Source organism: Phocoena phocoena, chromosome 9, assembly GCF_963924675.1.
Source record: "Phocoena phocoena chromosome 9, mPhoPho1.1, whole genome shotgun sequence".
Lineage (NCBI taxonomy): Eukaryota > Metazoa > Chordata > Mammalia > Artiodactyla > Phocoenidae > Phocoena > Phocoena phocoena.
The window spans coordinates 91,562,245-91,578,618 of NC_089227.1; the positions used below are offsets into that span (position 1 = coordinate 91,562,245).

Consider the following 16,374-nt stretch of genomic DNA (forward strand, 5'->3'; position numbering starts at 1 on the left):
CTGGGGACTTTTTTAAAACCCTGATGCCCAAGTCATACCCTATACCAATTAAATCAGAATGTCCAGGGGTAGGAGTTGGGCATCAGTATTTTTAGAAGATTCCTCAAGTGATTCCAGTGTGCAGAAGTTTGGGCTCATGGCCCTAAGTCCACATCAGGGCTGAGAAAAAGCACAGGAAGCGAAGAGAGGCCGCAGGATATGCGGGATCTTAGTTCCCCGACTAGGGATCGAACCCCTGCCTCCTGTATTGGAAGCATGGAGTCCTAGCCACTGGACCGCCAGGGAATTCCCACCAAAATCTTGAGTAGAGACAGTAGGTCACACAAGGCTCCTCTCCTTGAAAACGCCTCTTCTCCCTCTGCCACACTTCCCAACATAAATCCCTTTGGAAGTTAAGAATATTAAACTAGGGAGAAAGATGAATTAACTGGTTAATGGTGTTTGAGGATTCTTTCAGTGAGAAAGGGACAGAAGCTTTTAGAATAGCCTTCTTTTGGTGACACAATAAATATTTGTTGACGTAGTGGGTAGAATGTCTGAGGTTTCCTGGATGTCTTGTTGTTCTGTCATATAAGAGTAAGAGACATGTCACCCTAACCTTGGAGGAATGCAACACTTTTTTCATCATTTGCTCACTCAGCACCAAAGAACGCATTTCTCTGACTCCCTCAAACTCTAAAGCCACATAAAACTTGCATTTGCAATCTTCCAGGAAGCACATCTGCAGATACTGTTTCTCAAAGTGTGGCTCCCGAACCCCTGCAAGAGAATCCTTAGGGTGATGGTTAAACACAAATTCCAAGGCCTCCATTCATCCCTTCTGAACCAGAATTTCTGTTGTGTGATTAGGAATCCACATTTTAATAAGCTCTCCCCAAGCGATTCAGATATACATCAAAGCCTGAGAAGTACTGCTCCAAAGCTGGGTACCTACTATACCACAGGGGCAACCCAAAATCGACCCATCAAGGTGTGGGAAAAAAAATGTTACAACTCTTTATATTTATTTTGTATCTAAGAGTAAAAAATTATTGCCTGGGCTGAAAGAGGTGAAGGATTAGGGAGGATTCATTGGTTAATTTAGAAGGGGCATAAGAGAACCTTTAGACTGATGAAAATTTTCTGTATCTTGATCATGATGATGGTTACATGGGTATATCCATTTGTTACGAGTCTTCAAAGACTCTTCAAACTGTACGCTTTAAATGGGTATATTTTATTGTATGTAAATCATACCTCAAAAGTTGATTTTAAAGTTCTTTTAAAAGGTAACAAATTAATAAATATTTAATACTCAAAATAAGAGTTATACATCATATGGTTTTTAAATAAATAGATACATAATAGGAGTACATGCTGAAAATGTTCTCTAATGACAGGGGTGAGGCATCAAAATGTTTGGAAACTACTTCCCCAGATGACCTCTCTTAACTTGAAGCTCTGAATTGGTCTAAAACATTCTTTTTTTTTTTTTCTGGCCACCAGGCATGCGGGATGGAACCCATGCTCCCTGCAGTGGAAGTGTGGAGTCTTAACCACTGGACCGCCAGGGAAGTCGCTGGTCTGTAATATCTTAAAATCTCTTCTTAGTGGGGAAGCATTAAAAGCTCATGAATTAGGTCTCCACTTTCTTCTCTCAAACTGAGTCTAACTCTCGTGCCCCAATTTGGTTAAACTGATTTCTCAATGGACTTGAAATCCTAGGTTCTTCTAGATTCTTTTACTCCTTTTCCACCACCATCTTGGGGCCTTTGTCAATTCCAAAGTAGCCTGTAGGTAAAGATCACAGACACCAGTTTGGAAATAAATGTGATCAGGAGCAGTAATCAAATCAGAAACTTTTTATGGATGGAAAACGAATCTATACTTATTTTAAATCTTTAATTCTGCCATCTCCACATTATGTAAAAAGTAGAAAATATTTTGTTATCAGATGCCTATTTGTCACTTATTTAAGATTGTTTATCATGATTCACAGTATCACTTATTAAGTTTCTTAGTTTAATTTTTGCAGAAGGCTGCAGAAATTGAAAGTCAAATTTGATCAAATTCAAATAAATATGAAGCAAATCTGAAAGGAGAGCAAAACTTCCCAAATGATTCTTACGGGGCACACACCCCTTCGTGCTGTGACATCACAGAAAGCAGCCTATCTCTAAGGGCATCAGCCTGACAAGGAGACTCCATGGACACAGCACGATCAGGAACAAAGGAGACGTCCAAGAAGACTCCTCCTGGGTAAATACACCCCCTCAAATGACAAGCAACATGCAAGAGTAAAAGGCAAACCTTGAACACATCTGCTAAGTGAAAGAAGCCAAACACAACGGGACAAATACTGGATGATTCCATTTAGAGGGAACATCGAGAATAGGCAAATCCATGCAGACAGAAAGAAGACTAGAGGTTGCCGGGGGCTGGGTAGAAGGAATAATGCGGAGTGCCTGTGGATGGGTGTGGGGCCTCTTTCGGGGATGATGAAAATGTTCTGGAACAAGACCGTGGTGATGGTTGCACAGCATCATGAATGTACTTATTGCCATCGAACTGTACACTTTATGATAAAAAATTAAATATAGTCAAGGCAATTATAGACAAAAATAGAGTGCTAAGAGGACAGAAAAAGAAAAATGCAAACAGAAGCAACAAGTCAGAATTAGACACCACATGAGACAAACTTGAAAAACAAGCACTGGGAATTCCCTGGCGGTCCAGTGGTTAGGACTCTGCACTTTCACTGCCAAGGGCCTGGGTTCCATCCCTGGTTGGGGAAATAAGATTCCACAAGCTGCCCAGCACAGCCAAAAATAAATAAATAAATAAAACAAGCATTATGCCTGCAGCAATGTTTTTTGGATCTGTCTCCTAAAGTAAAGGAAATGAAAGCAGAAATAAACAAATGGGACCTAATTAAACTTAAAAGCTTTTGAACAGCAAAGGAAACCATCAACAAAACGAAAAGACACCTACTGCATGGGAGAAAATATCTGCAAATGATATGACCAATAAGGAATTAATATCCAACATATATAAACAGCTCATACAACTCAACATCAAAAAAAAAAAAAACCAACCAAACAACTCAATAAAAAAATGGGCAGAACTGAATAGACATGTTTCCAAAGAGGAAATGCAGATGGCCAATAGGCACATGAAAAGATGTTGAACATCGCTAATCATCAGAGAAATGCAAATCAAAACCACAATGAGGGCTTCCCTGGTGGTGCAGTGGTTGAGAGTCCGCCTGCCGATGCAGGGGACATGGGTTCATGCCCCGGTCCGTGAAGATCCCACATGCCATGGAGCGGCTAGGCCCGTGAGCCATGGCCACTGAGCCTGCGCGTCTGGAGCCTGTTTTCCGCAACGGGAGAGGCCACAACAGTGAGAGGCCCGCGTACCGCCAAAAAAAAAAAAAAAAAAAAAAAAAACCCACAATGAGATATCACCTCACACCTGTCAGAAAGGTTTTCAAAAAGAACACAAATAACAAATGTTGGTGTCGAAGTGGAGAAAATGGAACCCTCATACAGTGTTAGTGAGAATGTACATTGGTACAGCCACTGTGGAAAACAGTATGGAGGTCTCTCAAAAAACTAAAAATAAAACTACCACATGATCCAACAATTCCACTACTGGGTATATATCTGACAAAAACAAAAACACCAATTTGAAAAGATACATGCACCCCAACGTTCACAGCAGCATTATTTACAATCGCCAAGATATGGAAGCAACCGAAGTGTCCATCAACAGATAAATGGGTAAAGAAGATGTAGAATAGATACACAATAGAATACCACTCAGCAATAAAAACGAATGAAATTTTGCCATTTGCAGCAACCTAGATGGGCTTGGAGGGCATTATGCTAAGTGAAATAGGTCAGACGGAAAAGACAAATATTATATCACTTATATGTGGAGTCTAAAAAATACAACAAACTAGTGAATATAACAAAAAGGAAGCAAACTCACAGATACAGAGAACAAACCAATGGTTGCCATTGGTCGGGGGGAGAATACAGCGGTGGGGGAGTGGGAGGTACAAACTATTGGGTGTAAGACAGGCTCACGGATGTATTGTACAACACAGGGAACACAGCCAATATTTTGTAGTAACTATAAATGGAAAATAACTTTAAAAATTGCATATAAAAACTGTTTTTTAAACTTTAAACAAGCGTCATGACTTAAAAGGGCCAGAGACGGAGAATATATAAAGAATTGAAACCACAGTGAGGGACTTCCCTGGTGGTCCAGTGGTTAAGACCCTGCGCTTCCACTGCAGGGAGCGCGGGTTCGATCCCTGGTCTGGGAATTAAGATCCCACGTGCCTCACAGCATGGCCAAAATAAATAAATAAAACACAATGAGGCACAATTTCACATTCCTTATATTGGCACAATTTGTAAAAGGCTGATGACATCAATTGGCAAGGATACGAAACACGGGAATGCTCATAATTTTCTGGTGGGAGTAAAACTTGGTATACAAAACTGGAAAACAATTTGGTATTGTCTCCTAAAGCTTAAATCTCCTAAAGCTTAAATCTGGGAATTCTGGTACTAGATACCTAGGTAACTTTTGCATGTTTACACAAGGAAAGATGTACCAAAATACTACAGTTTGTAATAGCAAAAAAGCTGAAAACAATCTATATTTTAATAACAAGAAAATTGATATATAAATTGCGTACGTTTGTACAAAAGAAAGCTATTGTTTATAAAAGAAAGAACTAGAGCAGTCCCTCTCCTAAAATTTGTGGGGTTTGAGGCATGATAAAATGGAGGCCCATGCACCAAATATCTAAACACTTCAAAGTAATTAGTCAAGCTAAGAAATGGTTCAATAAAATATGTTCTAATATATATATATATATGTATGTATGTATGTACGTATATATGTATTCTCTCTTCCTATCTTGACAAACATACTTTCATAATGACCCGGAAGGCCAAGTTTGAATTAGAATGCTCAGACTCCTTTGAGCTCTATGAATAGGATGTAGTAAAATGAAGAAAGCCCCCAGGACATCCCTGGTGTTCCAGCAGTTGAGACTCCGTGCTTCCACTGCAGGGGGCGCGGGTTCGATACCTGGTCCGGAACTAAGATCCCGCATGCTGTGTGGTGCAGCCAAAAAGTTAAAAAAAAAAAAAAGGTGAGGAAAGAAAGACAGCCCCCGCTCCCAACTCCAGCCCACCTCTTCTCTTCTCCCCCTCAGGCTCTGTCCCACATTGCCAGCACCATCATACAGAGGCAGTGAACATGCCAGCCTGTACATCCAAATTCCTTCCACGTGTAGGAAGACCCAGGGAAGAAGCCCACTCAGGCCCTCGAAGTAGGCTTGGGAATTCTAGGGTCCTGGGAACCCAGAGCATAGTCTAGAACAGGGGTAGGGGCCACAGACAGAGGCCACTGGTTCTAAATGAGCACGATTCCTTAACCCCAGACTCCTCAATAAGTGAGTAGGTATACAGTTGGGCTGGAATAGGACCTGTAAAGCAGAGGACGCAGGGCAGAAGTCCATCTTGCCCAGGCCTCAAGGTGGTACAGAAACAGGGCTTTGTATATTAGAGGTGAGTCTCAGAAACATTATGCTGTGCAAACAAGAGCAAAATAAAGCAAGTATTTGCATACCTAGTATTGATGTAATTTATAGGCTTGAAAACAGGCAAAATAATCCCAAGTGTTGCTTAGAAATAAACACATGGGGACTTCCCTGGTGGCACAGTGGTTAAGAATCCACCTGCCAATGCAGGGGACGTGGGTTCGATCCCTGGTCCGGGAAGATCCCACGTGCCACAGAGCAACTAAGCCCGTGCCCCACAACTACTGAGCCTGTGCTCTACAGCCCACACACGGCAACTACTGAGCCTGCATGCCACAACTACTTAAGCCTAGAGCCCATGCTCCACAACAAGAGAAGCCACCGCAATGAGAAGCCCATGCACCGCAACGAAGAGTAGCCCCCACTCGCCACAGCTAGAGAAAGCCAGCACGCAGCAACAAAGACCCAATGCAGACAAAAATAAATATATAAAATTTATAAAATAAAAATAAAGGAAATAAACACATGTGTAGGGACTTCCCTGGTGGTCCAGTGGTTAAGACTCCGTGCTCCCAATGCAGGGGGTGTGGGTTGAATCCCTGGTCAGGGAACTAGATCCTGCATGTCACAACTAAAAGAGCCTGCATGCTGCAACTAAAGAGCCCACATGCCACAACTAAAAGATCCTGCATGCTGCGACCAAAAAAAAGACCCCACATGCCACAACGAAAATCCCTCACGCAGCAACAAAGATCCCATGTGCCACAACTAAGACCCAGCACAGCCAAATAAATAAATGTTTTTAAAAATAAAATTAAAATTATAAAAGAAATAAACACATGTAGAAACATAATAAATGTGTGGGAAAAATAAATATCGAATGCAGAAGTGTTGTGGGATTGTAAATTGGTATGCCTATTATGGAAAATATGGAGTTCCTCAAAACATTAAAAATAGAACACCATATGATCCAGCAATCCCACTTCTGGGTATATATCCAAAGGAAATGAAATCAGTATCTCAAAGAAATATTTGTACTCCCAAGTTCAATGTAGCATTATTCACAATAGCCAAGATATGGAAACAACCTAAGTGTCCATCCACAGATGAATGGATAAAGAAAATGTGGTTTATATGTATAAGATGAAATATTATTCAACCATGAAAAGAAGGAAATTCTGCCATTTGTGAAATGCTTGAACCTAAAAGACATGATGCTAAGTGAAATAAGACAGACACAGAAAGATAAAACAAAACAAAACAAAAACCTGCATGATCTCACTTATACATGGAATCTAAGAAAGTCAAACACGTAGAAAAGGAGAATAGAATGGTAGTTGCCAGGGATCTGGGTGGGGGAGGGGGGAATGTTGGTCAAAGGATACAAACTTTCAGTTATAAGATGAATAAGTTCTGGAGATCTAAGGTACAGCATGGTGACCATAGTTGATAATAAATATTGTATACCTGAAGTTTGCTAAGAGCGTTGATATTAAGTGTTCTAATCATCAGGAACTTCCCTGGTGGTGCAGTAGTTAAGAATCCACCTGCCAATGCAGGGGATGTGAGTTCGATCCCTGGCCCGGGAAGATCCCACATGCCGCAGAGCAACTAAGCCCATGCTCCGCAACTACTAAGCCTGCACTCTAGAGCCTACAAGCCCCAACTACTGAGCCCATGTGCCACAACTACTGAAGCCCGCGCACCTAGAGCCCGTGTTCCGCAACAAGAGAAGTCACCGCAGTGAGAAGCCCGCGCACCACAATGAAGAATAGCCCCCGCTTGCTGCAACTAGAGAAAGCCTGCACGCAACAAAGACCCAACACATCCAAAAATAAATAAATAAATGTATTTATTTATTTAAAAAGAAGTGTTCTCACCGTCCAAAAAATGGGAGTAAATAGAGGAGGTGATAAATAGGTTAATCAGTTGATTGAGGGAATCACTTCACAATGTACACATATAACAAACTATCACACTGTACACCTTAAATATAAACAATGTTTATTAGTCAATTGTATCTAAAGCTGGTATGTTAATCTCTAGTTATCACCTCTAAAATGGGGGAGATGATCAAAGGTGAGATTTCAGGGGGTTCTAACTGTGTAATATTTTATTTCTGAAGCTGATTTGTGGGTACACAGATATTCACTGTATGTTTTATACATTCTTGTAAGACTTAAATATCACATAATAAAAACTTTAATGAGAAAATTCTTTTAAAATAAAAAAATAAGATACCATTGTATACCCTTCAGATCGGCATAAATCAAAAAAATCTGAGGGCTTCCCTGGTGGCGCAGTGGTTGAGAGTCCGCCTGCCGATGCAGGGGACGCGGGTTCGTGCCCCGGTCCGGGAAGATCCCACATGCCGCAGAGCGGCTGGGCCCGTGAGCCATGGCCGCTGAGCCTGCGCGTCCGGAGCCTGTGCTCCGCAACGGGAGAGGCCACGACAGTGAGAGGCCCGCGTACCGCAAAAAAAAAAAAAAAAAAAAAAATCTGATAATACTAAGTGCTAGTTGGCTATAAAATGGGGAAACTGAGACATCAAACATGAAAATGTAAATGGGTACAACCACTTTTACGACACTGATTTGTCAGAATCCCGAAAAGTTGAAGTGGTGCAAGAATTGAACCCAGCAATTCCATTTCCTAATGATCTACCTTGGAGAAGCGCTTGCCATGAGCACCAAGAGAATGTATAGTCTTGGCAGCATGCTTTTTTGTAGCAAAAAATTAGAAATATTCTAAATGCCCATTATTGCAGGAATAGGTGCCGAACTGTGGTGTAAATCATATGGTGAAATACTATATGGTTGTTAAGATAAATTAACTAGATCCTTATAACAACATGAATAGATCTTCAAAATATAACTTTGGGTAAAAATTCTAAAACACATAAGACAATACTACATCTTGTATATGAATACAAATATATATGACAGGAAATTTTTAAATCATAGAAGGGCAGGACACACCCCAAAATCATGATTGAAGTTGCTTCTGGGGAAAGAGGGAAGTGAGACTAGGGAAGAGAAAAAAACAATAACCTTAGGCCTGTTATGGTATTTATTTTATTTTAAAATAAAAAAAGCAAAAATAGAAATGTAAATATTTATTCTGGGAGGTGAATTATAAGCTTATTATACTATATATTCTTTTAAATAGTATAGCTTTCGTTATATACTCAGAATATATATACTCTGATGCTTTTTGTACTACTCTTTGCATTTTTTTTTATTTGTTTTTTTGCGGTACGCGGGCCTCTCACTGTTGTGGCCTCTCCCGTTGCAGAGCACAGGCTCTGGATGCACAGGCTCAGCGGCCATGGCTCACCGGCTTAGCCGCTCCGCGGCATGTGGGATCTTCCTGGACCGGGGCACGAACCTGTGTCCCCTGCATCGGCAGGCGGACTCTCAACCACTGCACCACCAGGGAAGCCCTACTCTTTGCATATTTTTGGTTGGTTTGGTTTTTTTTTTTTTCAATTTATGAAATTGTCAATTCGTTTTCTTCCTATCTACCCACCCCCACCCAAAGTTTCAGTTATGCAAATGAAAAAGGCATACAAACAGGAAAAAACCCAGAGGAAACACCCACATTAGCAGAAACCACAAAGCTAGTTGAAGACAGACAGCCTGCTTTAAACAGTTAAACAGAAATCATGCTTGCAAAACAATATCTTGACCTTGAATTAATGAAAGATCACACTTCATAGAGCTACTTGACGACACCAGTAGCTAAGTTAAGAAGTCATAAAAAAAAATAAAATAAAAAAATAAAAAATAAAAAAATAAATAAAAAAAAAAAAGAAGTCATGCAGATCTCGGTTCAACACTATCTTTGCCAGCTATCAGCTATGGGACCTTCGGTAAAATTCTAAACAGCTCTAGGCCTGAGTTACCTTACATTAAGATGGGGCTTAGGGACTTCCCTGGTGGTCCAGTGGTTAAGAATCCGCCTTCCAGGCTTCCCTGGTAGCGCAGTGGTTGAGAGTCCGCCTGCCGATGCAGGGGACACGGGTTCATACCCCAGTCCGGGAGGATTCCACATGCCACGGAGTGGCTGGGCCCGTGAGCCTGCGCGTCCGGAGCCTGTGCTCCGCAACGGAAGAGGCCACAGCAAGTAAGAGGCCCGCGTTCCGCAAAAAAAAAAAAAAAAGAATCCGTCTTCCAATGCAGGAGACGGGGACATGGGTTAGATCTCTGGTCAGGGAACTAAGATCCCACATGCCACAGGGCAACTAAGCCCGCGAGCTGCAACTACTGAGCCCACGCATGCTTTAGAGCCCACATGCCACAACTAGAGAGAAGCCCACGAGCTGCAACGAAGAGCCCACATGCCGCAATTGAGACCCGATGCAGCCAAAAAAATAAATTAAATAAATAAATATTAAAAAAAAAAAAAAGATGGGACTTACAATACCTACGTCAGGAATCATAGTAGAGGTGAACTTGGATACCATCTCTAAAGTGCTTATCATAGTACTCGGTAGACAGTTATTTGTTCAACAAATGGTAGTTATTATTTGTGCCAGAACTGGGATTAGAACTCCATGTGTGGGCGTATATTTCAGCAAAGCAAATAGAAATACCCAAAATGATGGACCAAAACTAATTATCCAATAGTGAAGCAAGCCCTGCTGTCAACTAAAATGTATAGTTAAAAGCAACATCAGAGAGACTTGCCTGGTGGTACAGTGGTTAAGAATCCGCCTGCCAATGCAGTGGACACGGGTTCAAGCCCTGGTCCGGGAAGATCCCACATGTCGGGGAGCAACAAAGCCCGTGCACCACAACTACTGAGCCTGTGCTCTAGAGCCCGCGAGCCACAACTACTGAGCCCGTGTGCCACAACTACTGAAGACCGTGCCTCTAGAGCCCGAGCTCCGCAACAAGAGAAGCCACCGCAATGAGAAGCCCACACACCGCAATGAAGAGTAGCCCCTGCTCCCGCAACTAGAGAAGGCCCACGCGCATCAACAAAGACCCAAAACAGCCAAAAATTTAAAAAATTTTAAAAATAAAAGCAACATAAAAGACTGGAACAGCAGAACTGATAGGAGAAAGCCCATCTATAAATATTAGTACTACAGAGGAAAATGTAGAAGTCCAGCAAAAGGCAAACTATCCTCATGCAAACAGAGAACAGTTACCAAACTGAATGGTCACCTCAACATGGGTATCAACTGGTCAACAGCGCCCACCAACCTATAATCCACAAAGAAAGCCCTTACACTCCCACGTGTCAAGTATTAGAAGATGAGGATTTATAAGTTGCTAAGAAAGGGAAAATATTTTAAAATATACCTGGGAAAAAATTATATTTTCTAGGCTTTTAGGCAAAAGAAAAAGAATTCTCCCAAGGGTCCTTATTATGAGGACACAGTGTACATTAATGGATTAAAAATTTGTAATTCCCAAACTCAAAAGTTATATAAAAAGATTTTAAAAATAAGACTGGACCCATACATTTAAGAAATAAGAATTTAACACTCAACTAAAAAAAAAAAGGTAATAATAACTTTAATGACTTCTCCAGAGAATCCACCCAAACTTGCATAGACCATATTATTCATATAGAATATATTATTCCTCTTTGAAAATATAAACAAGTGCAGGTTAACTACCCAACTTACGAGCTTAAAATGGTTTTGAGTTGCAAACAACAACAACAAAATAATAACAACAAAAATAAAACAAAAAACTAAAGTTTCTAAACCTACTGCATGTAACAAATTAAAAGTTTCTAAATATATTAAATATATAACATATTGAAACCATTATGAATTATGACTGTGTAGGTTTTTTTCCCTGAAAATGAAAGTCCAAGTATAGGGCAATCAGAGAAATTTGAACACTAACTGGATATTATATGATATTAAAATTATAATCGTAGGGACTTCCCTGGTGGCACAGTGGTTAAGAATCTGCCTGCCAATGCAGGCAACATGGGTCTGGGAAGATCCCACATGCCGCAGAGCAACTAAGCCTGTATGCCACAACTACTGAGCCTGTGCTCTAGACCCTGTGAGCCACAACTACTGAGCCCTCACGCCACAACTACTGAAGCCCACGCACCTAGAGCCGGTGCTCCGCAACGGAGACGCCACTGCAATGAGAAGCCCACGCACCGCAACAAAGAGTAGCTCCCGCTTGCCACAACTAGAGAAAGCCCATGCACAGCAACAAAGACCCAACACAGCCAAAAATAAATAAATAAATTTATAAAAAGAAAATATAATCGTAAAAAAAGTGATCGTTGTACTGTGGTTATACTAATAAAATAGAGTCTTTAATCTTTGGAGATACTAAAGTATTTACAAAGCAAATAATCTCTGGCATTTGGTTTAAAATAACACGTTTGAGTTGGGGACAGGGATGGGGAGGGGAGAATAAATGAACCAAGACTGGCCTTACTGTACTTTGAAAACTGTTGAACTGATGGGCACATAGGGGTTCATCATTCTCTTTTCTTTACTTTAGTGTATGTTGAAAATATTCATAGTAAAAAATTAAAAGATAAGAAGCCTATGTATTTAAAACTAACAGCCAACACTAACTGGTGAAGAATTTTTCACAACAGAAATGATAACAAAGTCTTCCATCTCCATTGTTATTCGGAAGAGTGTTAGAATGTTCCTTCCTTTTTTCTACTCTCTACCCTCTTTTCCTCCTTCCCGATTTTATTTGCCGACTTAGATGACTCCTTCCATACACATAACTTCCTGCAACTCAGAAATAGACTTTCAAATTGTTGCCTCACGACATGATAAATATTTATTTTTAAGAACAATGGGGCATATTTTTAAAATTTTAGTTTTGCTCTAAACAAATTTTTTTTAAAAATTATCTCACCTACCACATCCACTTAAAACATCTGTCTTTTGTATGTTTTATCAGACAAGTATTGCGAGTGAGTAAAGTTTTTCGCTTATAAGCGCATGCTGGAAAGTTTGATGACCACCATTTTGGACACTAAGACACCACTTAAAGTTTTTAAGGATGGAGGAAGTGTGACAAGTACTACATCAAGAAAAATAATTTAGCAAAAGTACATACGGATAGGAAAGATGGGGAGAAAGACTATGGTCAGAGAAAATCATTCATTAATTCAACAAGGCATTCATTTAGAAGTGAGATGCGAAGTAGGAACCAGACAGGGAAGGGACGGGATTGGTCAATAAAAGAACTTGGTGTTTAAGGTATTATGAAGGAGGAATAAGAGTTTGGGGGTTGGGGGGGGAGTGTCAAAGACCCTGCGCTGGGGGAAAGAAGATGAGTTTGACAAAGCCTGGCAGGATATTCAGGTGCAGATGCTCCTCAGACCCCTGGAGATGAAGAACCTAGAGTCAGTAGGAAGGCCGGGGCAGCGGATGTACACAAGGAAGCCATCTTTGTAGATGTGACGACTAAACCCAAGGAAGTGAGGGCTCTCGGGGAGAGACCTGGAATACAGGTACATCAAAAGGCTTAACTGAAACCTTGGGGCACACCTATATGCAGGAAGCAAAAAAAGAACAAGTGGGAACACAGAAGCAGCTGCCTGGGAGATATGGCACACTGTTTCAAAGTGGTCCCAAAGGTAGGCGGTCAGCGGTGCAGGCCACCGCGGGGCCCACGGGAAAGGAGTTCTGGAAGAGGGCCCATCATTGGTAACCTTGAATAGAACCATTCTGGTCTTGGTAGTGCGGGCTAGAGTCAGATATAAGAAAAGTGATAATGAGGGGAAAGGAGGCGCTTGGAAAGGAAGGCCAAGCAGAGACCCGCAGCTCGCAGCAATGGAGACATATCCCGGGATCGAGTCGGCTGGGGGGCTGGGAAGACCACACAATACCTAGGGGGTAAGGTAGCAGAGAGGGGAAGACTCAAGATTCCAGAGAATGGAGGCATTTTCTTTCGTTCCCAAACCTGCATCCAAATTGTCTAGGCCCTGGCTTGCCCAAAAGTACTTTATCCTTATGGAGGTGGGGAGTTAATCGTAGTCTTCACCGGGGCAGTAGCGCGCTAGCCATATTCGAAGGAAGGTCTGAAGGCGCTGGAGGGAAGGGAACCTTCGAGAGCAGAAGCGCGGGCCCAGCAAGAAGGGAAGCAGAGGAGTGAGCAGCTGGAGGAAGAGTCATCGGGTGCGAGGTCCCCGCGAGGGCGCGCCCCTCATCACGGAGCAGCAGCCGCGACAGTCCTCCCAGACCGGGACCGGGGAGACGCCCCTCCCTCCCAGGGCACTCACCGCTCCGACTGCGAATAGTGGCACCGGCCCAGCAGGTTGAGCTTGCAGAGGTGCAGGTTTCCGCAGGGTTTGTTGCAGAACTTGCGACGGCAGACCCGGGCTCGAGTGGTGGCCACCACGGACCGGATGACCCCTTCCTTGCCGCCAGTCTCCAACACCACGAAGCGGTCGGGCCCGGCCTCTTCCAGCACCTCGCAGAGCTGCGCCTCGGAGAGCTGCACCTCGTCGAGCAGCGCTTCCAAGGCCATGCGGCCCCCCTGGGCGCACAGGATTTTGGTGATGAAGCAGCATATCCCCGGGTCAGCCATGGCGCGCTGTACTGGCCTGGCCGCGGCGCGGGACTCTGCTCCAGGGAGAATCGAAACTTAAGAGTCCCGGGGGCGGGCGCGGGCGGCGCGCGGGCTGGGCGCGCCCGGGGCGAGGGAGCGTGCGCTCTCCGCCGCCGCTCGCCGAGCCCAGCGGTTTCGGTTTCCCAGTAAACTTGGGTCGAGAGGCCAAATCTCACCGTCCTGTGTCAGATTTAAAGTCAATCGCGACGGTAACCTAGTGGAAAGAGGATGAACAAGCGCGGGCTAATCTGCCGGCGACACGGCGACCACCGGACGGCTCCTCGAGGGTCAGGTTCCCCAGCTGGGCACCGAGAGGCTTCTCCGGAAAGAAGAGAAACTAAAAATTGATCTCGGGGCTCTGGTGGAGTTTTTATAAACCAGCCAAAGTGACGAATGACGCGAGTCTTGGGAGCTTTCTTGAGGAGTGCTAGGTTCTCTGGCCCACCCATTCCCGGAAAGAACAGACCCAAGTGAGCGCTTGCTCCGAGCCCGGCGCCCTGCCTCCGGTATTAGTGAATCTTACAACTCCACGAGTTAGATATTGTCATCCTCATTCTACTTGAGAAAGTAATTTGAGTAAACACAGCCTACAAGCTGGAGCCTGGGAACCTGAGGTTCCCCAAATCTGGGCCCCAGATCGTGGTCCGCCTGGCCAGGACCACTGTGAACTTTCTCTCACACCACCCTTCCTTCTCAAAGGACAAGTATTATTGCTCTCCCTCTTTTTTGCCTTCTTATGAGCTCTTTGAAGAACCACTTCTTGACACATTCTTGCCTGTCTATAGTCACTAACAGAGGTGCCCCAGACACCGCTTAATCCCTGATAGTAATCAGTCACAGTCGGGCAGGCGTGCTTAGACATATCCCAAGGCTTCAGATAAGTTCCTCTCTTTGGATATTCGGACAAGACCTTTTCCCTCAGTGGGGACTCACTTGGACCCCCAGAGTTGGTATAAAGTGAGAACATTTGAACTACAGAAGATACAGAAAGAAATTTTATCTGAGTTTCTCTTAATCTGACTAAAGCAAAGCGTCCTGAAAATACAGCTACCTTTCAACCCTTTCCAAGGGAGTTTCCTGCTAATTCAGTTGCCCTGGAGACAGACTGTCCATTGCAATTAGCATCAAAAAGCCCAGTAGAACCTTCCATACTCTCCCACTGAAGTCCTGAAAACCCCCCTTTTGTTAAATTGAGATATATAAAGTTACTTCAGGTTCTTCCAGGAGGTTTCCATTATTGAAAACTGCCCCCCCCCATGCTAAATAAATCTTGTCTTTTCTCTTTTTAATCTGTCTATTGTCAGTTAATTTGCAGGACCCAATCACTGGACTCAAATTGGAAGAGGCAAAAGGTTTTTCCTCCCAACACTCCCAGGTGAAATAGGTCATTGATGGGATAAGTAATAAACCTTTTTTTAAATGATAGAATTCAGTTGTCAAACTAGAAATTCTTCAAAATGATTAATGGTCATTCTCAGATTGGTGATTCATGGTTGATGATCAGAGTCTCTTAGGAATACAGTACTTTGGTATGAAAACCAGCAAATGCTATGTTCCCTCTAGCTATTACTTTATAGTTTCCTTTAATCCACTTGGCCTGATTTGTGGTCTGACAGGTTCCCAGGGACTGGGCTTTCAATATCAAATCAATTAAATTCAATATCTTCTGTGTGGCCCTTACTTTAGCTAGTCACTCTGAACATACAGAAGTTTAAGAAATAGTCCCTGCACTTAAGGAGCTTATGTTTGGGAAGACATGAGAAAACATTAAAACATAAGGGAGAAAAAAAAAAAAAACATAAGGGAATCCGTGGTTAAGTGCTGCAACGGGGTATAAAGGAGGTTGGAGAAGAGTACAGTTTGGCTAGAGTGGTTGGGATTAGAGATATAAAATTCCCCTCAATTTGAGGCCCTGAGAAACAATTTAAGGGGTTGTGGAGAGGAAAAAAGCAGAGATTTAGGAAATTCGTGTTGTCATAGGTTGGGTTCTCCAGGAAGCAGACACTGATATGGAGTTGAGAGTACAGATCTCCTGGAGTATAACGCCAGAAAAAGTCAGGAGAAGCAGCAGGATTGGTCTGTGAGGGCTGTCAAACCACGATGCAGACCTCACAAGGTCTCCGCCGGCCCAACGGGAGCAGGAGACTAGCCTCGGGCAGAAAAGCCTAGGCCCTTGTACCACTGCTTTGGATGGTCATTGGCAGGGGCCGCTGGAGCAGTGCCTGACTTCAGCTTAGTCAGTGAGGTGAATCCTGAAGGAGCTACAGCTGG

At 43.0% G+C, this 16,374-nt stretch overlaps 1 protein-coding gene across 1 annotated transcript in view; it reads right to left on the minus strand.

Annotated features, from left to right (window-relative positions):
• Window positions 1-14,082, minus strand: part of ZC3HAV1 (zinc finger CCCH-type containing, antiviral 1) — a 61,398-nt gene extending 47,316 nt beyond the window's left edge. The window contains exon 1 of the mRNA XM_065883589.1: window positions 13,775-14,082. Within this exon, the coding sequence (XP_065739661.1) occupies window positions 13,775-14,082 (308 nt within the window). The remainder of the gene's footprint in view (window positions 1-13,774) is intronic.
• Window positions 14,083-16,374: the final 2,292 nt, after the last annotated feature.